The 25,149-nt window shown below is 48.0% G+C and overlaps 1 protein-coding gene across 3 annotated transcripts in view; it reads left to right on the top strand.

Moving 5' to 3' along the window:
• The window catches only part of Slit3 (slit guidance ligand 3), a gene marked incomplete at its 5' end in the record, with an annotated part of 603,472 nt that overhangs the window by 561,762 nt on the left and 16,561 nt on the right, over positions 1-25,149 (top strand). For 2 of the 3 annotated variants that reach the window (XM_005376304.2, XM_013509153.1), the window contains 8 exon segments: positions 771-910; positions 3,953-4,046; positions 6,751-6,888; positions 8,792-9,032; positions 11,254-11,384; positions 18,986-19,140; positions 20,605-20,890; positions 22,257-22,465. In XM_005376304.2, the coding sequence (XP_005376361.1) occupies positions 771-910; positions 3,953-4,046; positions 6,751-6,888; positions 8,792-9,032; positions 11,254-11,384; positions 18,986-19,140; positions 20,605-20,890; positions 22,257-22,465 (1,394 nt within the window). 3 annotated transcript variants of the gene reach the window in all.

Raw genomic sequence — 25,149 nt, 5'->3', positions numbered from 1 at the left:
CAGTGTCTTGTTTCCATCCTACGTCTTTGAGGAGTTTCAAATGAACAGGAAATATTTCCAAACCTCGATTTGAAAGGCAAAAGGCCCAGATCTACAGGATTCAGGAAATGGGTTAGAAGGTTAGGGCAGCGAGGCAAAGGCTGGGGACACTACACTTTGTGTGTGCTTCCCAAGGAGGAGGAAGGGTCTTCTGCAGGACGTCAGCTGCAAGCAGGCTGGCAGTGGCAGGGGTGCTGGTCAGTAAGAGCTGTGTGCCCTCTTCCCTCCTAAGTCATTTCCTAGGCCTGCCATAACAGAGGACAACAGGGCAGCGATGTATTTTCTCATTGTTCTGAGGCGAGCAGTCCCAGCTCAGGTGTCCTGAGTTTATTCTGCTGTCTTCCTTTGTCTACAAAGGAGATTACTCCACGACAGAGGAACCACAGGAAGGGAAGTTTAGGAGACAGCTGTAGAAGTTAAGCCACATTCAGGAAACCACTTCCAGCTGGGGATGGTGGAGAGGCATTGCTGGTAGGCATCACCTCCAGGGCAAGGCAGCCAGCAAGGACCACGGGAGACAGAACACTGCGGGAGACAGGCAACCAGTTGAAATGACCGTGAAGTTCCCCCGGAGTCTTCTGCTCAGGACCCCAAGGCATTGTGTGTCCAAATGTTGTCTTGAGCCTTCACGTAAAGCAGAGACCTGACTAATTGTATTTCCCACCCTCTCCCTTCCTCTCCACCCACCACCTCTCTGGCCTCTGGCTCCCTGCGATCCCTCACACCTAAAGCTGCTCCTGCCCCCTGGGCTTTGAGGGGCAGCGGTGTGAAATCAACCCAGATGACTGCGAGGACAATGACTGTGAAAACAATGCTACTTGTGTGGATGGGATCAACAACTACGTGTGTGTGTGCCCACCTAACTACACAGGTGAGGGTCTAGGGGAGCACCAGCCTGTGCTTGTGGGATGGGGGGAAGAAGTCACTAGAAAAATCGTATTTTTTTTTATGGTATCCTTAAAGGAGGAGGGACCCCACCCTCCTTCTCTCTGTGGACAAAGCTGAGATCCCAAGACCATGATAGGCCATAAGGGACTCCTCCGAAACCCTAGATTGGCTCATCCATCTCCTGCACCCCCACTCCCACCCCCAGCAGGTCTCCAGCTCCTTCCCACTTTGAAACAGGTTTCCAGGGCCCTTCCAGCTTGTTTGCTCGTTCAGTATCTTTCAGGTTGGCCAGGAGGCACATGCATTGTGTGAGGTCTAGGCAACCATCTCTGAAAGTCTACATTTTCCAGACATTCTGCTAGGAGCTTGGGACATAAAATGAAGCAAGAGGAAGTTCCTTCTCATAAAAAGTTCATGGTCGAGTAGAAAGAGACACATGGGTTCAGTAGAATGAGAACATATCCTGTGTAAACCCAGGGAGTCGTGGGACACAAAGGAACATGTCGCAGCTGGAGAATGTGGGATGCCTCCTCACAGGAGGGATTATTTCTCAGGAATATCATTCTACCCACCCATCCCAAACAAAACACCTTTATTTCCCATAGTCGCCTCCCCTAACGAAGAGTGAAATATAGCATTAGAGTGTGAAGCAAATTCCATAGTTGGTGCAAACACAGCTTACTTTGTTGGGAGCAACCTAAAGTGGCATGCACCAGACTAGAATTCCACAAGTTCTGTGAATTCTTTCAGGAGGACTCTACATGGATGTTTTTTTTTAAAAAAAGCCTTGGAATTGCTGCATATAATAATAGCCCTCTTCTTAGAGCTTCTGATGTAAATTAGTATGTTGGACGTTCTGAAAATTCCTGCTTTGAAGGAACTGTTTAAGTTTGTTTAACCCAGCAGTTCCCAAACTTAGGTGATTTCAGACATTCGCTCTAACCCCACCATACAACACCATTACCACCTAGAGGTATTGTCTTATAAACACCATATTTGGGGGGCCAGGGATATAGCTTAGTGGTGCAAGCGCTGGCCTAGCAAGCACAAGTCCTGAGTTTGATTCCCAGTACCAAAAGTAAATAAATAAACAAACAAACCATATTTTGAAATACTGGCCTAAGGCAAGAAGGAAATGAGAATAGTACAACTCAGGGAATAGTACAACTTGGCAGACTGCCAAGCCCTTGCCCACCAGAACCTGGTTTTATGTCAAGAATGAAATGGGAAATGGGACAATTCAGGTGATGAATATGAGTAGAAGTAATCCTCAGGACTGCAGCAAAGGGAACTGAGAAGGAAGCCAGGAAGCTACCTCAGAACCTTTGCTCTGAAGTCTCCACCCCTATACCCATGCACTGCCAAGCACACCCGTGGAACTGATGGCATGTTTCAAGGCCTACTGGGAAAAACCACCCATCATATTGGTCCTGAGCTTCCTGGCTCAGCAAGGCTTTGTGCTGGGAGAATGTACAGGCAAATCTCCCTTCTGTCCAAATCTTTCCATCTTCTGGGAGGAGTTGTAACCACAAGTTGCATTAGCAACAGGCAACACTTACTGTGTACCTACTATATACGTAGCTACTACAGACACCAAGAAATCTCAAGCATAGTCTCGCCCACAAGGTGCTTCTGGTCTACCTAAGAGGAAGCACTGGATAAGATTAAGTCATTGTTCCATGAACAGAGGTGCTCAAGATGAGCTCTGTGTGTGCCAGAGAAGGGGCCTGGACTGAGTTCACAGGAGGCAGCTGGGCAGTGGAAGGGAAGCTGAGAAGACATGGCCCCTGTCTCAGTGGGACCCACCCGTTATCTGCAGGTGACCAAGCTGCTCTTGGGATTGCAGTCTGTTGTAATGTGTGCCTACGAGTGAGCCATTGTGGTTTCTCTATCCCCAAAAACATCCTACAGTGGTACTCGTCTGCTTATTTGGGTCCTCTAGGTGACAAGGAAGAGAGGAAGGCCGAACACAGTGGCCTCCATGGTTCTGAGTGGATAATGTGCAGGGGAGTGATTGAAGGACCCTCCTCAGGACAAAAAAGGAGCCAGCTTGTCCCCACCACAGCAGGGATCAGGCTGTCATTCATCCACTTCCCAGCCATCCCCCAGGATCTCCTTCCCTGTGCCCTGGGATCAGTGGCCCAGGCAGCCTCCTCTCACCCCGTTCTCACCCCCAGTTCTGGAGAGAACTTCCGTGGTCAGAAGTTGCCCTCTTAGATCACTCTCTGCTTGATTCAGCTGGGTGGAATTTGAGCAACCCAAAAGTCAGACCTTAAAATCCTGCACTGTTTGGGAGATGCTCTCGTGTCTTCCACACGCTGCCCTCTGCATCCCTAAAACACATACTCAGTGGTGTGAGCTTATAGGGGCTCATAAGTAGGGGCCATCCTGGGTATTTATGACCCATAGGCATTTTGCAGCACTGGAAACTTCAAAGGCAGCATATCCAGAGACTTCAAATGCCTTTCATATTTCCTTCCCTAAAAAACCCAAAGGGCTTCCTTATCCATTGCAGTTGAGCAAGACCGCTTGGCCAGATCCGCTTTTCCAAGCAGCCCCATCTGACCTCCTAGGCAAGGTTGTGAGTCTGCTTTGTGCTTCCACAGAGTTTACCCCTGTGATGGCACTCACAGCAGGGGACTATAATTGCCTGCCTGTACATCTCCCCTACTAAGCCATGGGGGAGGACAGGACTGGGTCACATCTACATGAAAGATGCTCAGTAAGTTGATGGGGAACAAAAAATGAATAAGCATTCAGGTCAGGGTCTTGGGCTATGGTATCAGCCCCTGCATGATCGAATAAAACAGCCAAATGATGTTGCCAAGACTTTGGCCAGGAGAGACCCTGGGATCCTCCCATTGCTATTGCGAGGGAAAATAAGGCAGAGGTACAGAAGCAGGGATACCCCAAGAGAAGTATGCAGGGCTCTTGATATCCATGATCTCATGACCAGGGGTGAGAGAAGTCTGACCTTCTTACCTGGGGACCCCTCCTTCCTGAGTTGTTTCCCTACTCCTGCCAGGTGAGCTGTGTGATGAGGTGATTGACCACTGCGTGCCTGAGGTGAACCTCTGTCAACATGAGGCCAAGTGCATCTCCCTGGACAAAGGATTCAGGTAAGGCATGGCTACACTGCCCCAGCACAGGGCCCTGTCAACGCTGCCTCCCACAGTCTGGATTTGAACCTTTGGGATGGCTGGTTCACTCTATGTCTCTTCCCTTTCCAAAGCTAAGTAAGTGCAGCCATCCTACAGACATACTTGGTCCCCTTCCCAGTGTGCGGCCTTCACAGGGCTCTGCAGAGCAGGCTTGTGCTCGCGTCAGCAGCACATACACAAATCACAGCAGGCTAGACTGGCAAGCTAGTGCTTCGGGCATGCCTAGAAAAGGACAGTGAATGGGGACTCTGAGCAGTAAAGAATGAGTGCTGGCGGAGAGATGGGTGGCTTTCTAGGCCTAAGGGACAGACAGCAAGCTCTGAGGATGCTTTCTCAAGAGGGCATGGAGATTGGGCACAGGTGGGTCAGGTACAGGTTCAGAGTAGGAATGCTAGGGAATTACAGCTGCCAGATTATCATGATCCTTTAATACTTGATCCTAGAAATCTCACTCTCTTTTGTAACCAAGACCCCCTGAGTTGTAGAACAATATAGGAAAGAAAGAAGCCAGTCAAGTTTTTGTAATCTTAGATATTTTCTCTGTACACAATGTGTCTTAGAAGCTACTATCTTGAGATCTACTAAACAGCTCAATAATGTTAATTTTTTATTCAAATACATTTAAGTCCGTGCTTCTCCCAGTCCACATTTTATCTCTCTCTCCTCCCATCATCAGACAACTATCCCAGTCACCATGATGTTTGCTTTTGTTATTTTCCTAGAGGAATATTAATAAGAGAGACGCAGTCAGCGTGACCTTTGGCTAGGTATAAAGACATTTGCCCTTGGAGATCCCCTGTATACTCTTCCAATGCGCTTTCACTGGAGGGTAGATAGTATCTGACCATAACGCTGAAAATAACAACAAACCAAAGACCGTGGTGACTAGCCTGTGCCAAGAAGTTGTCCCGTGCAAGTCTGCTGGCCAGATACATCTAAGTGATGGGTCAGGTCTTAGCAGATTTTGCCATTTTTGAGCACAGGCTTAGTCGGTCCTTGGATTCTGGAGCTATTCCCTTCAAAGACATAACACCCCTTCCATGTCTGTCCTTGCCATGAAATCTGCACTTTGCACCACGTTCTTCTGACCCCAGCAATGCCGGGTCCATCCCACCTCCATCCATTGCTCAAGAGGAGAAGTGAAGTGAGGGGAAGAAGGACCAGCCTCTACTCGATCCTTCCCCGTTCAGGCTCCTTGTGGGATAGTTTAAGTATTCAGTGTTCCTGCTTGCCCCTCCACCACCCTCCCCATATCAACTCTGTCCCACCCCTTAGATAGGTTGTGGTCACTATTTTTATTCTGCCCATCAGAATTCAGCTGTTAGAAAAGTGCAACAGCTTTGCAAGAGACAGAGAAGCTGGTATGCACCGTGTGTACCTTCAGGTGCACCGAAGTCCCAGACCTTGGTGCCGTTGGTCTGTTTCCATGGTGAGGTTTTAGTTTAGTGTTTGTTACCCTAGACAGAAAAACTCAGAGATGCATATTCGGGGAGCCCTACAGCCTGCCAGAGCGGCTTTTCTTCCCTCTAGATTTCCAGCCTGGGCTGGCAGAGATGGCAGTGGAGCTCCCAACACACTGCTTTTTAGGGAAGGACTGGATCCCTGTGCAGAGCGGGGGTGGGGCCATAGCTCCCGTCTCCTCCCCTGGGAAATATGTACAAGCCAAGTTATTAAAGGAGAAGAGGGGCTGGGGATTTAGCTCAGCAGCACAGTGCCTGCCTGGCAAGCGTGAGGTCATGAGTTTGATTCCCGGTACCAGAAAAAAAACACCCAAAAAATAAAGAAAGAAAGAGAGAAGAGATTTTGCTCTTCTTTTCTTAGTTCAAATATCTAAAAAGGGTGAACAAGCAACAAAACAAAATCAGGAGAAATGCAAAGAGCATCGTTTTCATCTTCATCATCATTCCCATCATCTCCATATCAAATTGACTGTTTGCTCAACGTTCAGTGCACTCCACAGAGTCTGTCATTCAATTTTTTAAAGCAACCACAAGAGGCAGAGTTATTTATTGTCAACTACATTTAGGGAAAGAAAATGAGAGACTCAGAGGGGCTGGGATTTAGCTCAGCGGCATAGCGCCTGCCTGGCAAGCGCGCGGTCGTGAGTTTGATTCCCGGTACCGGAAAAAAACCAAAAAATTAAAAAATAAATGAGAGACTCGGACGTAATAAGTGGTTGATACACTTAGAACAGCACCTGGCACCTAGCAAGTACAAAGTATCAATAAATGGGGTCCACAAAGAAGTGATTTTGGTACTGTCTAAACTCTGGTTTCTTCCTGATGCTAGGCTCTCCCTTGCAGGGTTCTGGGAGAGCTCAGTGAGCCATTCCATCAAAGGTGCTTAGCATGGTGCCTGGCACAGTGGAAGGATACATCTGAATGTCCGCTCTAGGTAGAAGGTGGCAGGTCCAAGCCAAAAGCTGAGTGATTCCACCCTGTGCACCTCAGTCTGGCTCCTAAAAGCAAGACCTGCCCCTACATGAAGCAGAGAGACCTTGACTCAGGGAACAAAGGCTATGGGCCGAATCACAGAGCCAGACCTGATGGACCTATAGGAACTGGAGTGCATAGAGAAAGAGAGGGACTCCCGGTGACGGAATGCATGAGAGCTCCTGCCAGGAAGCAGGCCTGGCCCTGAGGAATAGCTGCCTGTGTTCCAGGTGTGACTGTGTCCCTGGCTACAGCGGGAAGCTCTGCGAGACAGACAAGGATGACTGCGTGACTCACAAGTGCCGCCATGGGGCCCAGTGTGTGGACGCGGTCAATGGCTACACGTGCATCTGCCCCCAGGGCTTCAGGTACAGCAGAGGGCACTTTGGGAGGGGGACAGTCTGGACCACCATGGCAGGGGGTGGAGACTGAAGCCCAGTCAGCCCTATAGCTATTCAGGGCAGCTCCATGCATATGTTATGCTTGAGCCTGATTCCCTCTAATGAAAGGTGGCACCACCTTGGAGCCCAGCTTATAGGGTGGGGTCACCTCAGGCCCATGAGGGCCAGAATCTTTCTTCTAGCTGGAGAACAAAAATATGGTATCCCAGTAGCAGAACAAGAGGTCAGGGCTGGGTGTGGCTTAGTGTAGAGGGAATGCTGAGCATGCACAAGGCCCTATGTTCAATCTGCAGTACCACAAAAGAGAGAGGTGGGGGAGTAGAAAGAGAGAGAGGAGAAGAAGAAGAGGGGAGGAGTAAAAAGGAAAAAGAGAGGACAGAAAGAGAAGGGTGGGAGGAGTGGAAGAGAGGAGAGGGAGTAGGAGAAAGAGGAAGGGAGAGAAGGGGAGGAAGAAAGAGAGGGAAAGAAGCAAAGAGAAAAGAGAGAAAATGGTGCCAGATGTGGTGGGGCACACCTGTAATCCCAGCACTTGGGAGGCTGAGGTAGGAGGATTGTTGTGAGTTCAAGACCAGCCTGGGCTACAAAGTGAGCTCAAGCCCAGCCTGAACTGCACAGCAAGACCCTGTCTCAAAAAGACAGACAGACCCTGGCTGTTGAATGAACTTGGTGTAGGTGTGGAGTCATTCCCATCTCAGTAATAAAGCTGTTTTCTCAAAAAAAAAAAAAAAAAAAAAAAAAAAAAAAAAAAAAGACAGACAGAGACAGAGACAGAGAGGGGGAGAGAGAGAGAGAGAGAGAGAGAGAGAGAGATGACTAGGGAGATTTGGGCTCAGTCTCTGGAACCAGTGAAACCAGGAGAAAAAAAAAATGAGAGGCTCCCACCGGTGCTGGATGTGTGCAGGGCGTGTGGAAGAAGCCCAGGTTCCTGGTGTAGCTCTTAACACTGCTTGGGAGGGGCAGCAGGCATTTCGGGGAGGCAGGGGCCACACTCATGGGGGCTTAGCCTGGGGTACCGTGCCATATACACCAGTATTCACTAGATGGCATAAATGCAGAATATGCAACTTACAAGTCTGTGAGCCTGGAAAGAGCCATGGCGTTCTCAAGACCAGTGTTTCTCAGAGCTCAGCTGAGATCATCTGCATCAGAGGCGGATGAAGATAAGAATTCCTGAGCCCCGTCCAAGAGCTACCGAATTATACTTCGGGGATGGCAAAAAAGGCGGCCCGGAGTTTACACTTTTTTAAAAATTATGATAAAATATGCATAACAAAATTTACCATCTTAACTGCTTTGAAAGGTGTAGTTCCATGGAGTTACAGATGCAACCGTCACCCACCAGAACTTCTGCATCTTGCTTAACAGAAACTCTTACCATTCAACAGCTCTGTGCCCTCGTGAAGCCTCTGGTGATCCAGGTGCCTCATTTAAATGGGATCGCAGTGTTGTCCTCTGTGGCTTCTTTCCCTTAGCATAATGTTCTCAAGGTCCCTGTGTGTTGTCACATTCGTCAGAATTTCCTTCTTTTGAAGGGTGAACAGCGTCCCATTGGCTGGCTAGGCCACACTTTGTTTATCCATCCATCTGTTCAGGAATGAGAATCTCTTTCAACAAATTCACCCCAGGTGATTCTGATGACACTCAAATTTGGGGACCTGAACTCTCATCTGATGCAGTTATTTTTTAAAAATTGAGGAACTGGGATTAAAGGAAGGAAGGACTTGCCCTGGTTAGTGGCAGGGCTGGTACTAGACCCTGGAACTAGTCTCGTGTCCCATCTCACACCACCCTGCTGTAGGAGGTTCTTTGTAAATGAACCACGGGAAGCACCTCTTCCCATCCCCACCCATGCTCCTCTGCCTCCTTCCAGTGGGGTCTTCTGCGAGCACCCCCCACCCATGGTCCTGCTGCAGACCAGCCCTTGTGACCAGTACGAGTGCCAGAACGGGGCACAGTGCATCGTGGTGCAGCAGGAACCCACCTGCCGCTGCCCCCCGGGCTTCGCCGGCCCCAGGTGCGAGAAGCTCATCACGGTCAACTTCGTGGGCAAAGACTCCTACGTGGAACTGGCCTCTGCCAAGGTCCGGCCCCAGGCCAACATCTCCCTGCAGGTACGGCTGTCTCACCTGCCCTTGCAAGGGCCCTTGTATGCCAAGTTCTGATTGTTCAGGAAAAAGCTGGGTATCCCAGACCGGAGCAGTCCTGCCCTTCACCTCCCCCCATATATCATCAAGGTCAACACTTGGCTTCAGGGAAGCTGGACCAGGGCTGTCCAGAGACATCTAGAGATACCCCGGGCCAGTACACCGCACACAGTAGCCCCATTCTAGTCACCTTCACTGATGCCTCCAGAAAATACTTGTTCTGCTGTTATATGCCACGCACAACGCTGGGAAGTGGGGATTCGATGGTAAACGAGATGCACAAAGCACTTTGATGATCCAACACAGCAAGGAAAGTGACAGTGATGTCTGGGGCACCGTGGGAGTACATAGTAGGGCCGTAGCCTTCACTTGCTGAAGAGCAAGGAAAGGCTCTCAGAGGTGGGAATACGTAGGCTTAGTGCTGAAGCATGAGTAGTTTATCTGACAAACAGAAGGATAGGAACTGGGTGAAGGACAGAGGCTGGGAGAATCCAGCTGAGAAATCAGCATGTGCAAAGGCCCAGAAGCACAAACAAGCAGCACATTTTGGGGGAATGGAAAACCACTTAGTATGGGCCAAGTTTTTTTTTTCTAAATAAGTTTTTTCAGGTTCCTTGCCTTTGGACAGAGCACATTTATTCCAAACTGTATTTTTGGTGAACCTCAGTGTTGTTCCAGGGATGAAGGTGGGCAGAGAAGGATTATGCTAGACAAAGAATGGGTCCCTAACTACAGGATGGTTCTGAGGAGCAGCCTGCCAACCATTAATGGCCCCTGCCACTTGGGGGTGGGTGCTCCGGACACTAGCTCCACCTCTTCCCTCCTTTTGCTGATGGCCACATTCACCCTGGCTTAACCTGGAGTGTATGAGGGAAACGCTCATTCAATAAACACCTACCAGACAGGCAGCATTCTAGGCCCTGGAGGTGCAGGAAAAGTTCACACTGCCTCCCATCATGGAGCTTACAGCCAATGGACAGGCCCCTGAGGGGAGGGTTGATGCTGGGCACAAGCAGAAAGGAAGGAATTTCTGGTCACTGCCACCACCCCCTTTAGCCCTCCTCCCTCAGGCACATGACATTGGGTCCCCACTGGCCAGGGCAGCACCCAGTGTCCCACACATCCAGGTGTCCTCTCACACTTACCTATTGCACATCCCACTCCTGAGGCCAGGCTGGTGCCAGGCAGTGGGAACCCACAGACCTAACAGAGACTCATCCCTGCTGCCCCTGTGGGAGTGGCTTCTGGAGCTGGTGCTCTCAGCCTGGGCAGACCTTAGCATGGCCTGGAGAGCTTTTAAAGTGTGTTTCCCTGAGCCGCAGCCCAGAGGGACTCAGAGAGACTCGCTGAAGCCCAGACACCTGTGTTTTTAAAAGTCCCGCGGTGACTGTTAGCACAGGGCGTGATCCCTGGTATACACCGAAGTGCGAGGCAGTTGTTGACCTTGCATTTCTATTATTGTTATACTTCATGGGAGGAGACTGAGGCCTCCAAAGGGGCAGGCCCTTTGGTGGGGCCATTTCACAGCCCAGAGGGAGAAGACAGAGCTCGGGCCTCCTGACAAACACAAACACAGTCACCATCCATATCCACAGGTTCGAGATCCACAGATTCAAGCAACCTCAGATTGAGAATATTTGGGAAAAGGAAAAAAAACTGGCAGTGTTACTGCACATAGAGAGATTTTTTTCCTTGTTATTATCCCCTAAATGATACAGTTTAACACAACTATTTACATTTACATAGCATTTATATTGAGTTAGGTATTATCAGTAATTTAGAGATAAAGTATAAGCGAGGATATGCATGCTATATGCAATTTTATACGCAAATATTGTCATTTTATATAAGGGATTTCAGCATCATCAGAATTTTGGTATCCTCAAGGGGTCCCAAACCAACCCTCTGCAAATACCAAGAGAGAGCTGTATGTGAGCACAGTGGTGCACCGTAGGCAGTTAATAACTGTTCGTTGAAGTAAGTCCATGGCTTAGCCAGCATTTGCTGAAGTATAAGTACAGATCTTGCCTTCTGGGAATTTATAGACTAGAGGGAGGAGCAAAGATGGACATGAATTCAGATCTGGGCTGTGGACATAGCAGCCACCTGGGAGAAGGTGCTATGAGACAGGTCCTGGGGGCTTGGGCCTCAGCTAAGCACTAACCCCCATGCCCTGGCTGCTCTCCAGGTGGCCACTGACAAGGACAATGGCATCCTTCTGTACAAGGGAGACAACGACCCCCTGGCACTGGAGCTGTACCAGGGCCATGTAAGGCTCGTCTACGACAGCTTGAGCTCCCCTCCAACCACAGTGTACAGGTAAGGGCCACACGCACTCAGCCACTGCACTTGCTTCTGCAGAGAAGACACTGGGTGAGTCTAATGTGTCCTCCCTCTTCCTACGTACACACACACTCACTCACAGAATGGCAGGTAGGAGGGAAGGGGGCTGTATTGGGGACAGAGGCAGGAGAGGAAGGCAGGCCCATGCAGGGAGATGACACCTCATTACCATAAGATAAATGACCAACGGGCTACTGTGTGTGGAGCCAGGTGCTCCAATAGGGCAAGGCTGCTTAATGAGATGCCCTTTTCAAAATGTCATCCTAATCTTTTATTAGTTTAAGAAAGAAAATAGGACGATTAACATGCAACTCAAGGGAGAGAAATTCAAGAGCATACAAGGGATAGACTATTGCTTAAGTGACTTTCAAACAGTTCTAAAGGACAATTTTTCCTAAACTTCAGTCTTTTCAACAGTCACTTGATGCATTAGTTGGCTTCTCATTACGGTGAACAAAATTCCTGAGATAATCAAGCTATAAAGAGGAAAGGTTCATTTTGGCTTACAGTTTTGGAGGTTTCAGTCCATGGTTACTTAGCCCCATCACTTTAGACTTGTGCTAAGACAACACACCATGGCAAGGAGCACATGAAGGAGCAAACTGCTAGCCTCATAAAAGCAAAAAAGAGGCCGTGGAAGGGACTAGGGTTCCACTGTCCCTTTCAGTGGTGCACACCTAGTGACTGAAAGACCTGCCTGCCACACGCCCCCATTCTAAAGGTTCCACCACCTCCCAGTAATTAAATAGGCTGGGACCCAAGTCTTCAACATGGATTGAAACTACAGCACCCTGATTTTCACATTATCTACATAACAGTTATACAATTACTTCATAAGCCACCTTATGTCAACTTTCAAACTGCTCATTTTTTTTTTTTCAGTACCAGGAATCGAACTCATAACCTTGTGCTTGCCAGGCAGGCGCTGTGCCGCTGAGCTAAATCCCCAGCCCCTAAATTGCTCATTTTTAAAATTCACCATCATATTACTGTCTGAGAAATCAAAATTGTTAAATATGTTAATCACAATATTAAATATTTTCCTACTTGTCAGTAAAATGTGTATGGATCGAGCATCCCTAATCTGAAATCTGAAGTTCTCCAAAATCTGAAACTTTCTGAGAACCAACATGACATGCAAACTTTTCAGATTTTAGAGTATTTTGGGATAGGGATACTCAACTGGTAAAGTCTATGCAAATATCCCAAAATCTGAAACTACAAAATCTGATGTACTTCTGGCCCTAAGCATTTCAGATAAGGGATGCTCACCTTGTTCTAAACAACTATTAAAATAAAAAATTATTATAAACATATTCATAATATTTTAAATAATAATTACTAGAACTTTTAAGTGGCTATGTTACCCTTAAAATCATGTAAAACCAGAAGGAGATCCAAACTCAGAGAAGCCGTAGTGCCAAAGACAGGCCATATTCTACTTTGGGAAGCAAGAGCATATTTCCTTGGGATTAGTAAAGAGCAACAATTTTGGACATTTATAACTGAATTTCTCTTCAGTTGAAACTTTAAGTTGAACTCAAGTATATCACATGCATAGACACAGACCACCCCAGTCCACCCTGAAAGATTACAAGGGGAAAGTTCCCTCCTTCACACATACTATCATCAAGCCCCCTAATTCTCCTCCAACAAACCCACTTTGAAAACCATTGTTTAAAACCAGTGGCTTGGGAAGCGGGATGTGACTCAATGGTAGAGCACTTGCCTAGCTTGCATGAGGCCCTGGTTTCTATCCCCACCACCAGAAAAAAAGCAGTGGCTCTCAGAGTGTGGTCCCTGAGGCAGCAGCGTAGAAATGCACATTTTCAGACCCTACCCTGGGACTACTGAATCCAAAGCTTGGAGTTGGCCCCAACAGATCTGTGTTTTAAGGAATCTTTTGATACATAAGTTTCAGTTTACATCTGAAAACAACAGGAGAAGGGGCAATTTGAGTTGGATCCTGAAGAAAGGGAAGAGATGAACAAGCGAACAGATGGGCCAGCTGGTCCAGGACAGCAACAAAGACAAGATAAGGAAAAATGACAAGGGCCCTTGCCAGAGCAGAAGGCTCATCATGGAAAGTGAGGAGTGACAAGACCAGCCTAGTTAGGGACATCTGGGTACAGCAAACACCAGGAGGAAGAGCTTACCCAGTGGCTTCTGCGCATCCTGGAGACGGGGCCACTTAACATCTGTGTTCCTGAAACCCGTGGGCCAAGTGGAGAGGACAGAGAGCCAAAGAGACCAGGCCAGGTGTAGCCTGACAAACCATAAGCCTGGCAAGAAGTATCTGGTATCACAATGACTTGCATTTAAACAAGTGACTCTATCTCTTGCCTTAGTTGCCTCCGGATATACTGTGGACAATTTCAGGAGATGGCTCCTGGGCTGGTGTTCAAGGTTGAGAGAGTGCTTGGCAAACTTGAGTAGTGATAGGATCCTGGAAAGGAGAGGAGGTGGAAACCAGGCTTTCAGGAGTAGCCAGGCAGTGTCCAAAGCTTAGGGCTATCCCCAAGCAGTCCAGCATCGTCTGGCCCCGCTAGTGACTGTTAGGGAGAATGGCTTGGTAAAGGATGATGTTGGTAGTAGGAATGTAGAATCACTACACTGAATTTTGAGACAGGAAAACAGAATTGCCACCTCCCAAAGCTCCCATTAGACAGTCATGAAGTTCAGGAAGTGGCCCTGGAAGACACCAAACTCTTGGTTCAATCCATGGGAGGAACTGAGTCACACCTGTCCAGGTAAGGCTGACTTGGATTCTCATGCCAAGGCTGGTGACAGATCTTTAGCGTCCTTCAACTCATGATCACAAGGAGCCCCAGACTCCAGAAATCCCATGTTAAAAATGGTTTTACTTCCCAATACATTACTCTGAGCCAATTCTGTTTTTGCCCTACAGGTTGAATATCTTTTACTCAAAATGCTTCAGACTAGAAGTGTGTTTGATTTCAAATGTTTTCATATTTTGGAATATTTGCATATACATACTTGAGGATGGGATCCAAATCTAAACGTGAAATTCACTTGTGTTTCATATAAATCAAATACACAGCCTGAAGGGAATTTTATACACTCTTTTTACTGTGCCTGTGCTTTCACTGTGACTCATTCCATGAGGTCAGGTATGGAATTTTTTGCTTGTGACATACTGGTGTTCAAATTTTTTCAGACTTTGGAGTATTTTGGAGCTCATATTTTCAGATTAGAGGAGTTTATCCTGTAGTACTCTCTTCAACTCACTGATTTGGTAAACACCCCTCAGGAACCTTGCTTGGACCAGGGCTGGGCCAGATATAGGAAACACGGGATTAAACACACACAGGCCAGGGGAAAAGACACACACGTGAACCAGCAGTTTCAGAATCAAACACATCCCAGTGGAGACACCGGCATCACGCTGTGAGGACACTTCTGAAAAAAGTGCAAATGTTTTTGCATGGAGAACTGGGAAAGGGTCCCTAGAAGAGATAATGTTTGTGGTGGGGGCTGCCTCATGCTGAGAAGCATTTCCAGTCTAAAAAGGGGAGAGCCCTGGGGGGCGGGGAGGTACCTCATCAGTAGAAGTTGTGCTGGAAGAGCCTCGAGTTAGTGAAGGGCACAGGCTGAGAGGTCTTCTCTTTAGAGTCACTTCACTGGCCCCCTTGCAACCCCGGAAGGCAAGCTCAGCCTTGGGGTGAGAACCAGAAAGCCAAGCCAGAGCTGACTATCAGGGAAGCCTGCAGACTTCCGCTCACTGAGGACCCCACGGACAGCCCTGTGGTAGGATGAGCAGCCAGAGCCCCTGCAGGATTTAAGTTCTGGAGCAACTGGGCCCCAGGGTCTTCCTTCTGCTGACACCTTTGTTCAGCTGCTCAGCCATGGTAATGAGAGGTGGCAAAGGCACATCAAGATTCTATCAGGTCCCCAGGGAAATACACAGAAAGGCCCCGAGCCCTGCCCTGCCTCATAATGGAACGGGCTACTCTAATCTTCAGTACCAAGGCTTGTGCGAAAGCAAATTCACCAGCCTTCAAAGCCAAGGGACCAAGCAAGTAAAAGTCATGGGGCAGGGGGCGATGTGTGCCTTAGGAGCACTGGAGACTAGGTAGTGCGAAGGGTACCAGCCACATAGAAAGGGGCAGCTGACCTCAGCTCCAGCAGGTGCTGCCATGGGGGAATACAGATTATTAAGAGAAGCTGAGAAGGCCGCTTTCTGTGTGAAATATCCCAGTTTTAAAATGTCTGGCATTTTAAAACAGCAGGCAAGCTCTACCTGGCACAGGGCATGTTCCTGGGGTCTTAATTACCACAATTGCATTTACTGCCAAGATCTTTGTCTCATCTGAGCCTGAGCACAAGCCCCACGCAAGCAGCATCCCTCCTCTTTGAGGGATAAGAAGTCTGATATTCAGAGGAAGCTACTAAGAGGCAGAGTTGGGGTTTAAACCCAGGTCAGGCTTCCACCAAAATGTGCTCTGCCAGCTCGCCCACCCTGCCCCCAGGGCACCACTCCTGGCCGGCTGCAAGCCTAGAGGAGAGAACACTAGGGTGCAGGAGGCAAGCTGCTGTCCAAGTAAATGCAGGCACTTTTTGTTCTTATGGGGCTTTACCACCACCTATTGGTCACATTTGGCATCCGGGTGAGAACTGCCAGCACCTGGAGGAATGACCAGGGCACCTCATAATCCCCCTTTTTGAACCATGGCGTAGGGTCCTGTGGACCATTTCCACTGTGAGACTGCACTGGGCACTTTAAGTCTCTTGTTTCCAAATAGCAAAAGAACTGTGCCTCCCTCCTGGGGGTGTTAAGGTTAAATGAGAGAAGTGAGGTACCTTTGGTACCTTTGCATAGAGCTCCTGGCCCTTCCCAAGTGCTCAACGCTTGTTTACCCACCATGGTTATTAAAAGCAGAAGAGAAGTTAATGACCAACGTGACCAGAACACGTGTTTATGGCCGTGCCAGGCAGGCGCCATCCAGCCAGCTCTGCCACCTTCCATGCTGTCTCCCTCCCACCCCATGCTGCCTCAGTCTGACCGCTAGTTAATGAGAAACCCTCTCAGGTCATCCCGCTTTCCCCTGAAATCCCTAAATATCTCTCCAGGAGACTAGTTTCTGGAGCTTGGCACTATACTATGACCATTTCTTTTAAGGCAAACAGCAGCATTTCATTTGTTTTTTTCTCTTGTTTTATAGTGGTAGAGTCATTCTTCCCACTGGTATTTTACTTCAGAGGCCCAGACATTTTTTTAAGGCGAGTAGAAATGGAGCCATCCTGATCTGGAGATGGTGGTAATCAGACCTTTCAGCACTGCCCACCCTAAACCTCCAGGGATCCAGCATGTGAAAAGCACTGGCTTTAGGCACTGTTTCCAAGAAACTGGTTCAGATGAACCAGGAACAAAGTGACCCACGAACCCATGACTGACTGGCACCTGCAAGGTTATGGAGGTCAGGATTTGAAATCCATCTTGACTTTGAACCTCAATTCCATCACTTCCAAGCACCCTGTTCTTGGTCAAGTTCTGTACTTTGCCTTCCTGTAGCATGGGGCTCCCAAGGGTACACTCCTTAGAGATGGTAACAAGCCAGGGAAAATACGCAGAAACTCAAAGCTCTGAGCAGCTGTAATCTTGAGGAATCAGGAGACAGGCTGTACTATAGTCAAATGACTTACTTTACCAGCCCAGGCCCCAGACTGAGAGAGAAGGGGCTGCCTCCTGGCTTGCTGCCCTCAGAGGCCCTGGGCTGGCTGGGGAGCTCAGGAGGCAGAGAACAGAGCCAGTAGCTGGAAGGTTCTGGTGTGCTCACTGTATTTGTGTGCATCCAAAATGGGAACAGCTGCCCCTCCTCCCTAAACCTTCAGGCTGGGAGTGTCCAAACCACCCAGACCTGCAGCCCCTTTCAGGGCCAGCAGCCACCCAGCATTCATTACACACATTTGGGCCGGGGAGCTGGATCCCCAAATTCCATATGTTGAAGGTTTGACTGTTCCCCTGTGTTGCCACTGGGAGGTGATGGAACTTCAAGGGAGTGGAGCCTGGAGAGAGAAGTTAGGCCACTGGGGCATGCCTTTGAAGGGCATACTGGGCACTGGCCCCTTCTCTCGTGTGTTTCGCTTCCTGGTTGTGACGAGGTGAAAAGGCCTCCTCTGCCACACGCTCCCACCATGATATGCCGTGCCACTATAGACCTAAAACAACAGGGCCAAGTGGCCATGGACTAACCTCTCAAAACTGTGAACCAGAACAAACCTTTCTTCCTTTATTGGTTTTTAATTTTAGTCTCGTTACAAGTTCGATCTCTGGTATATACTAGTTGGGTGACCTCAGACAAAGCACCTAACCTCTCTGGGCATCAGTGTCTTTGTCTGTGAAATGGGACCTCTGGTATCTAGAGCAATCCCATTTCATAGAGTTATGACAGTCAAATATGTGACCCAGTTAGCATCCTGCTTGGGCCATCATACACTCTTGGAGTGGCTGCTGGGACCGGCAGAGGCACCATGAGAAAGGGGCGTATACCCTGGTTCAAACCTTTGCTCTGTCATGTATTAGCTATGAAGTCTTGGGGAAACTGTATAATTTCCCAGAGCTTCCATCACCTCATTTCTGTAATGGGAACAACAAACTTGCTTGGCAGGAGTGTTGTAAGGCATTACCCCCCAAATGTGATACAACGTGCATCGGTGGCCCATGAGGGGAATTTAGGTGGGACAAAGACAAAATACTGGGATTTTACCTGACAGAATTTACTTCCGATGCACTAGGAAAAATTAAAAGCACACTAAAACATTTTTTAACTGTATCTCTAGAGCAATGCCAACCTTACATACTTACTGATACTCAAAGGGGATATGGGGTGATCAAACGGGAAATGCATGAAGTAAAGAATGTCCAGGTGATACACAGGTAGAACCACAGTTAAGAAAGTGATAGAAGGATAGATTACCTAGTGCTGTTAAATGACAGAAACCATGCAAATACATACTGATTACTAAATGCAGTACCAAATACTAGGCAGGATTTTGTAATAGAAGGAAAAAATACTACAAAAGGTATTATTGGGTCCACTGAAAAATCTGAACAGAAGATAGATGAAAGAATGGTATAAATATTAAAGTCACCTGATCTGTTCGCTATGTGGTATTTATTTGAGAGAATATCTCCATTTTTGTGAAATACACAGTGAGGTATCCTGGCATTAAGGACCACAATGTATTTATCTTATCTTTAAATGGTTCAGGAAATTTGTGTGTAGGGGGGATAAATGATAAGGCGAATGTGGATAATAGGAGAAACTAGGTTGTATTTTCTGTACTACATCTTTGCAATTTACGTAAGTTTGAAGTTGTTTCCAAATAAAAAGTAAAAGTTGGGTGTGGTGGCACATGCCTATAATCCAAGAACTTGGGAGGCTGAGGCAGGATTGCCTCCAGGTCAAGGCCAACCTGAACTACATAGTGAGACCCTGTCTCAAAAACAAACAGAAAGTAAAATGTAAGTGGTGCTGGACAAGTCAGCAGCCCAGTGGCTGGCCATGGAAGGCACTCAGGAAGACTGTTGGCTGTTTTCCTTCTTTCCTGCCCAGTGTGGAGACAGTAAATGATGGACAATTCCACAGTGTGGAGCTGGTGATGCTAAACCAGACCTTGAACCTGGTAGTGGATAAAGGAGCACCAAAGAGCCTTGGGAAGCTCCAGAAGCAGCCAGCAGTCGGCATCAACAGCCCCCTCTACCTTGGAGGTAACACTCCCCTCCTGAACCCCTGTCTGACCCCTCTCTGCTCCCCCTCTCAGCACCTGCACCCAGACCTACTACTAAGGGCTCCCTGCTCTCAGCTCAGCACCAACGGCCAGAGCCAATCAGGAGGAAGTAATGGCAAAGCTGATTCCGGAGAGGGTGAATAGGCATTAGCTAGCCCACAGAAACAAGAGTACTTGGGACACACGCTTGGAAAGGAAAGAGCAGGACTCTGTGGGAACTTCAGGGTGTGCAGAGAGGTGTTGAGGATGGGGGTAAGGTAAAGATGGGTTGGGGAGGGTGGGAAGAGAAGAAGCAAGAGACAGAAGCAGGCCTAGGCTCTAGACTGACGGCTTCAGCTCACGGTCCCTCTGCTCTCCCCGTCCCTGGACACTGCAAGGGTCAGTTGATGACTGGAGAAGCACAAGTTTGAGGTGAAGGTTGTAAAAGCCCCCCCTCAACAAAAAAAACCCAAGTTATTACCAGTCTAGTAGAGCCTGGGACTGAATTGCAGCCCCAGGCTGATGGTCCTCAAAGAGCTGTGTGCAGAAAAAGCCACCAGCATAGTTTGTTCAACACAGATGTCAGAGGCAACACCAAGAGATGCCCTCCAAGGGGCTGGCATAAAAGTCCATGAATCTGCACTGTCAGGCCAACCACCACCCAGATGCAGGAAAGCCAGGAAACGCACCTGGCCCAGAGCCAGCCCGGAAGGGGTGCAGTTTCTCCCAAGAGGAAGGCTGCTCCTCCCCGCCCCCAACCTGCTGCAGGTGTAGCCAGAGCAACCCGGCGTCCTCTGCCTCCGGCCTGCACACTGGCCTCAGGCTCTGTGTCTGAGGTGGGCAGCTAGAGGGGCAAAGATGAAACAAAACACAAGTCAGACTCGATTGGAAAGCAAATCAGGTCTCTACCAGCAGTAAAGATCCTGGAAAGAGAAGTACACAGCACAGAGGGCAGCAGTCCAAAACCTTGAACCCCAAAGTTCCACTAATAAAGATCGTTCCCCATACCACATCTTCTCCCCCAAACTTCAGCTTGTTTTCCCTGGGTTCTCTGGAACAAGGGGATGCCCAGGCTGGGAGAATGGCAGGGGAAGTTGCTGTAAAACCCACCCCAGGCCTGCGAGGGGTAGTGGTTGTCGGTGGAGACAGTGGGACCACATGGCAGGGGGTGACCAGACCCTCTCATTTTTTTCTAGGGAAGTACAAACTATAGACCTTTATGAGAAATTTCCTATACTTAAATAATAGCAATAAATTTAAATTTGTAAGTAGTCCTATTGCAGGACCAAGAATGCCTGTCCTTGTGTGGATAAGGCCCAAGTCTGGGGCCTTGATGTGAACACCAGAGGCCCCAGGCTCTACACCAACAAAGGCGAGCTCTCACCTGAGGAGTGCTGGGTGCTGGGTGTGGCAAACTGGGTGGGCAGGGGAGGACTTTCAGGCTGTCCTGGCCCCTCTCCCACAGGTATTCCCACCTCCACGGGCCTCTCTGCATTGCGCCAGGGCACCGACCGGCCACTGGGTGGATTCCACGGCTGCATCCATGAAGTGCGCATTAACAATGAGCTACAGGACTTCAAGGCCCTCCCGCCACAGTCCCTGGGGGTCTCTCCGGGCTGCAAGTCCTGCACTGTGTGCAAGCATGGCCTGTGCCGCTCAGTTGAGAAAGACAGTGTGGTATGTGAGTGCCACCCGGGCTGGACTGGCCCGCTGTGTGACCAGGAAGCCCGGGACCCCTGCTTCAGCCACAGGTCAGTGTCCTGCAAGACCCAGACTCCCTGCATACATGCTGTCCCTGCCCTCACCTGAGGAGGAGCACTGAGGGAGACAGGAATTGGGGTGATACTGAGGAAACTGCTGAAAAAGTTGAGAGGCTGAGCTTGTCACTCTGAGCAGCTGGTCTCGCTCAGAGACATCGCATGTACAGGCCTTGTCTTTGCCATGTGGCCTTAGAACCTGTCCAGGGCTGCCACAAGCCTCCAGGCCACCTCTGTGTGACTAAAGATGTCACTTTGGGGAGACAATGCCCACATGCACTTGGCATGGCAAGTAGAATGAGTGTGAATTCCAGTGCCTTGGCAGTAGCCCTGAGTGAGACGGCAGGGCTGCAGAAGCATGCACAGCTGAATTGTGTTTAATGGTTTAATCACTTATTATTCATTGAACAAATATATATGGAGGGCCTACTGTGTGCCGGGCCTCATGCTAAATATAAGAGATGCAGTATTCCTAATGTTAAGAAATCTAAATCAGCCAAAAATAACACGAGAGCCAAAACTGGTTATTTGGTTGGCTGAACAAGCTGGAAAATAATACTTTGGATCAGGAAGGAAGGAAAGCTGTACAGGGTCTGAGCCTCCTGTTGCTTCTGAGTATGTGTGACTCTAGAATTAATATGAATCCTAGCGCTGAATGTAGGGCTATTTTCAGATCTTGGAATTCCTGCATATACATAATGAGATATCTTGGGGATGGGACCAAAAATCTAACCATGAAAGTCATTTATGTTTTCTATCCAGCTTATACACATAACCTGAAGGTGATTTTATGCAGGGGTTTTAGAGCATCTACATTTTGACCTCAACACATCACATGAAGCCAGGCATGGAATTTTCCACTTGCAGTGTCATATTGGTGCCAAACACTTTTGAACTTTGGAGCATGCTGCATTTCAGATTTTAGATTAGAAATGCTCACTCTGTAGTGGTAGTGGTAATAGCTTTATTATCATTTAAGATGGCAAAGCCATTAAAATGGCTACAGGAAGTTTATATTCTTCCAAGCAGGAACTTGTCCTTGGATACATGAGTGCTGGTATGTGTGTATAAAACTAGCTTCTGTTGTGGTCAGAGTTGCAAATGGACACTGGGTGAGGCTCACAAGCTTCCAGCTGGTTGGCCACTGCAACAGGGTATTTAAGAGAAGAGAGATGCTCAGCCACTGGCTGGAAGAGGCGACAGCATGGGATGGAGGCCACTTGGACTGCACTCAGTCAGAGGGCCTGCAACCCTGAGTTGTTTGGCTTAAGCCTGGTTCCTAGCTGGGGTGGAAAAAGTACCTCTAGTAGCACTGACTCTGGTCTGGTTCCTTCATCTTCCTCCTCCTCCCTGCTCCCAGCTGCAACCACGGAAAGTGTGTGGCAACCGGGAGCTCGTATGTGTGCAAATGTGCTGAGGGCTACGGAGGAGCTTTGTGTGACCACAAGAATGATTCTGCCCACGCGTGCTCAGCCTTCAAGTGCCACCATGGACAGTGCCACATCTCAGATCGAGGGGCGCCCTCCTGCCTGTGCCAGCCTGGCTTTAGTGGGGAGCACTGTGAACAAGGTGAGTCTAGTATGCCCATGGGAGTGAGGACCTGGGAGAAACACTTGGAGTTGTACTCCCATAGTCAGAATACCTAGGCTTCGGTGCTGGCTGGGCCACTAGATGATGCACAACCTTGGTTCTATCACTTTTCGAGCCTCAATTCCCTCATGTTGAAAATGGGGGGTGTATTAAACCTTTTTCTACCCAATATCTGTTGCAATAACAAACTAGCCCTGAAACACAGCACCTCAAACCACGGTAAACATTTTTTTCATCTGATATGGTTTTGGTATCGCTTCTCAGCCTTTTGCCTAAGATCAAGTGTGATATGGTTTTGGTGAGTCAGAAATTTAAAGACAGTTTAGCTGGAGTCTCTCAAGAATGGACTTAACAAGGTAAAGGCTGCAGTTTTGTAGAGGCTAACCTGAGACAGCAAGAGCTGCTTCCCACATGGTGCATTTCCATTTGGTGGCTATTGGCAGGAGGCCTCAGTGTCCCCCTGTGTGTCTCTATACAGGCTACTTGGCAGTCCTCATGACAGAGAAGCCAGCTTCCTACAGAGTAAACAATTCAAGAGAGCAAGGAGGAAGCCACAAGATCTCATGTAATCTGACCATGGGAATAACTTGCATTGTTGCTCCTACATCACACTGCTTACGTGAATCAGTCACATTTACTGAGGAAGGGACCACAGAGGGGACCTGGCCACCAGGAGGTGGTGGTCACTGGGAGCCACTTTACAGCCTGACACCATGTTGCCTTATAGGGTTGTTGGGAGGAGTACATGAGATATAAAGTTCACGGTACCAGACACAATGCTAAGAATTTGATAGCTGAACCGTATAACTTAGATTCATTAAAAATCTAGGTTAAGGGGCTGGGGATTTAGCTCAGCGGCACAGGGCCTGCCTGGCAAGCTCTAGGTCATGAGTTCAATTCCTGGTACCGGAGAAAAACAATAAATAAATAAATAAATAAATAAATAATTCTAGGTTAAGCGTCTTAAAAGTTGGAAGCAACATTGTTGTCATGAAGAAAAAAAAAAAACAGTTCTGTCACTTAGCATGTATGTGCCTAGGAGAAACATACTTTAACTCTCTGGGTCATAAGTCCTTATTTAAGTCATAGCACCTCTTGCATAGGTGTAATGTAAAGACTGAGATCATAGTAAATAAAGGATCAAAACTCTTGAGGAACATCAGCAAGATGGCTGACTAGGGATGGCTAGCAGATGTATCCCCTAGCACACAAAAGAACCCAACCAGGAAATAAACAACTACATTTTGACTGGCATATCTCAAAGAGGGCTGGAGTACAGCAAGGGAGTGGGGAGGCCCTCAGACCATAGATACCCAAGGTGACAGCAGGCAGAGGGGAGTGGGACGCCCCATCACCCACCTTGGCTCAAAGACAGGAGGGACTTCTGCTTGCAGGGAAAATGTAAGCAGGATGCACACACCAACACCTCCCCACTGCCATATATCTGAAACCACAGCCCCTGCTAGAGTGTGTCATGACCTGGGATCAGAAGGTACTGCACCTCTCTGTCCTTCATCACCCTTCCACACGGTGCTGTGGTGCCAGCTGCTTAAGTCTAGGAAGAGCGGGACACCTGTGAGCTTGACATCTGAACCCAGCGGACACCCTGCAGAGCAGGAGGTTGCCCTGATCTGCAGGACCTGCTACACATGACCCCTCAACTTGAGAACCAGCCCAGTGTCTGAAGCTACACCATGACCACCACAGACTCCCTCATTGTAGGACACTGAAGCACTCTGAGGTGTCACTGATGTTAATTATAGCTGCAGAACTGCATGGAGACTACACTATTGCATCCAGCTAGAACCCAAGCCAACACATCCTACTGAAATGACAGCCTAGAGCCATCTGCAGGAGGAAGTCTTTCTCTACAAAAGCCACTCCATAAAATGGGAAGAGACAACTATTCTACTAGGTGCACATATCAACACAGGGATACAAGAAATATGAAAACGAAGAAAACATGATACCAGATAAGCACAAGAATTCTCTAGTAACTGATAACAAAGAAAATGTATGAAAGAAGAATTTGAGGTAACATCCTAAAGAAACTCCGTGAGATACAAGAGAGTACATACCGATAACTCAATGAAACTAGAAGAACGATCCATGACCTGAGAGATTCAACAAAGCCATAAAAATGAAAAAAGAGACTAATGGAAATCTTGGAGCTGAACAATTAAATTAATGAAATAAAAAATGTAGAGTTTCAGGGCTGGGGATTTAGTTCAGCAGCACAGCGCCTGCCTGACAAGTGCAAGGTCGTGTGTTCGATTCCCTGCACCGGAAGAAAACCACCAACAAAACAAAACAAAAATGTAGAGTTTCAACAATAGATCAAGCAGAAAAATTTCTAAATTTGAAGACAAGTCCTTTGAAAGAGTCTAATCAGAGGCACAAAAAGAAAATAAATAATAAACCAAGAAAGGCTACAGAAATAACAGGAAACCATCAAGGGAAAACTTATCACATTACAGAATCTCAAGAGGAAGAAAAGAAAGAGAAGGGCACAGAACACTTATTTAATGAAATACCCAAATCTTAGAAGAAAGATGGATACCTAGGTTCAAGATCAAGGGTCACTAAATAGATTCAATCCCCAATGATCCCCTCCAAGGCGCATTTATAATCAAATTGTTTTTTTTTTTTTTTTTTTTTTTTTT

Source organism: Chinchilla lanigera, unplaced genomic scaffold (assembly GCF_000276665.1).
Source record: "Chinchilla lanigera isolate Chin_1 unplaced genomic scaffold, ChiLan1.0 scaffold00007, whole genome shotgun sequence".
In the NCBI taxonomy this organism is placed as follows: Eukaryota; Metazoa; Chordata; class Mammalia; order Rodentia; family Chinchillidae; genus Chinchilla; species Chinchilla lanigera.
This window is presented reverse-complemented; position numbering and strand designations above follow the sequence as displayed.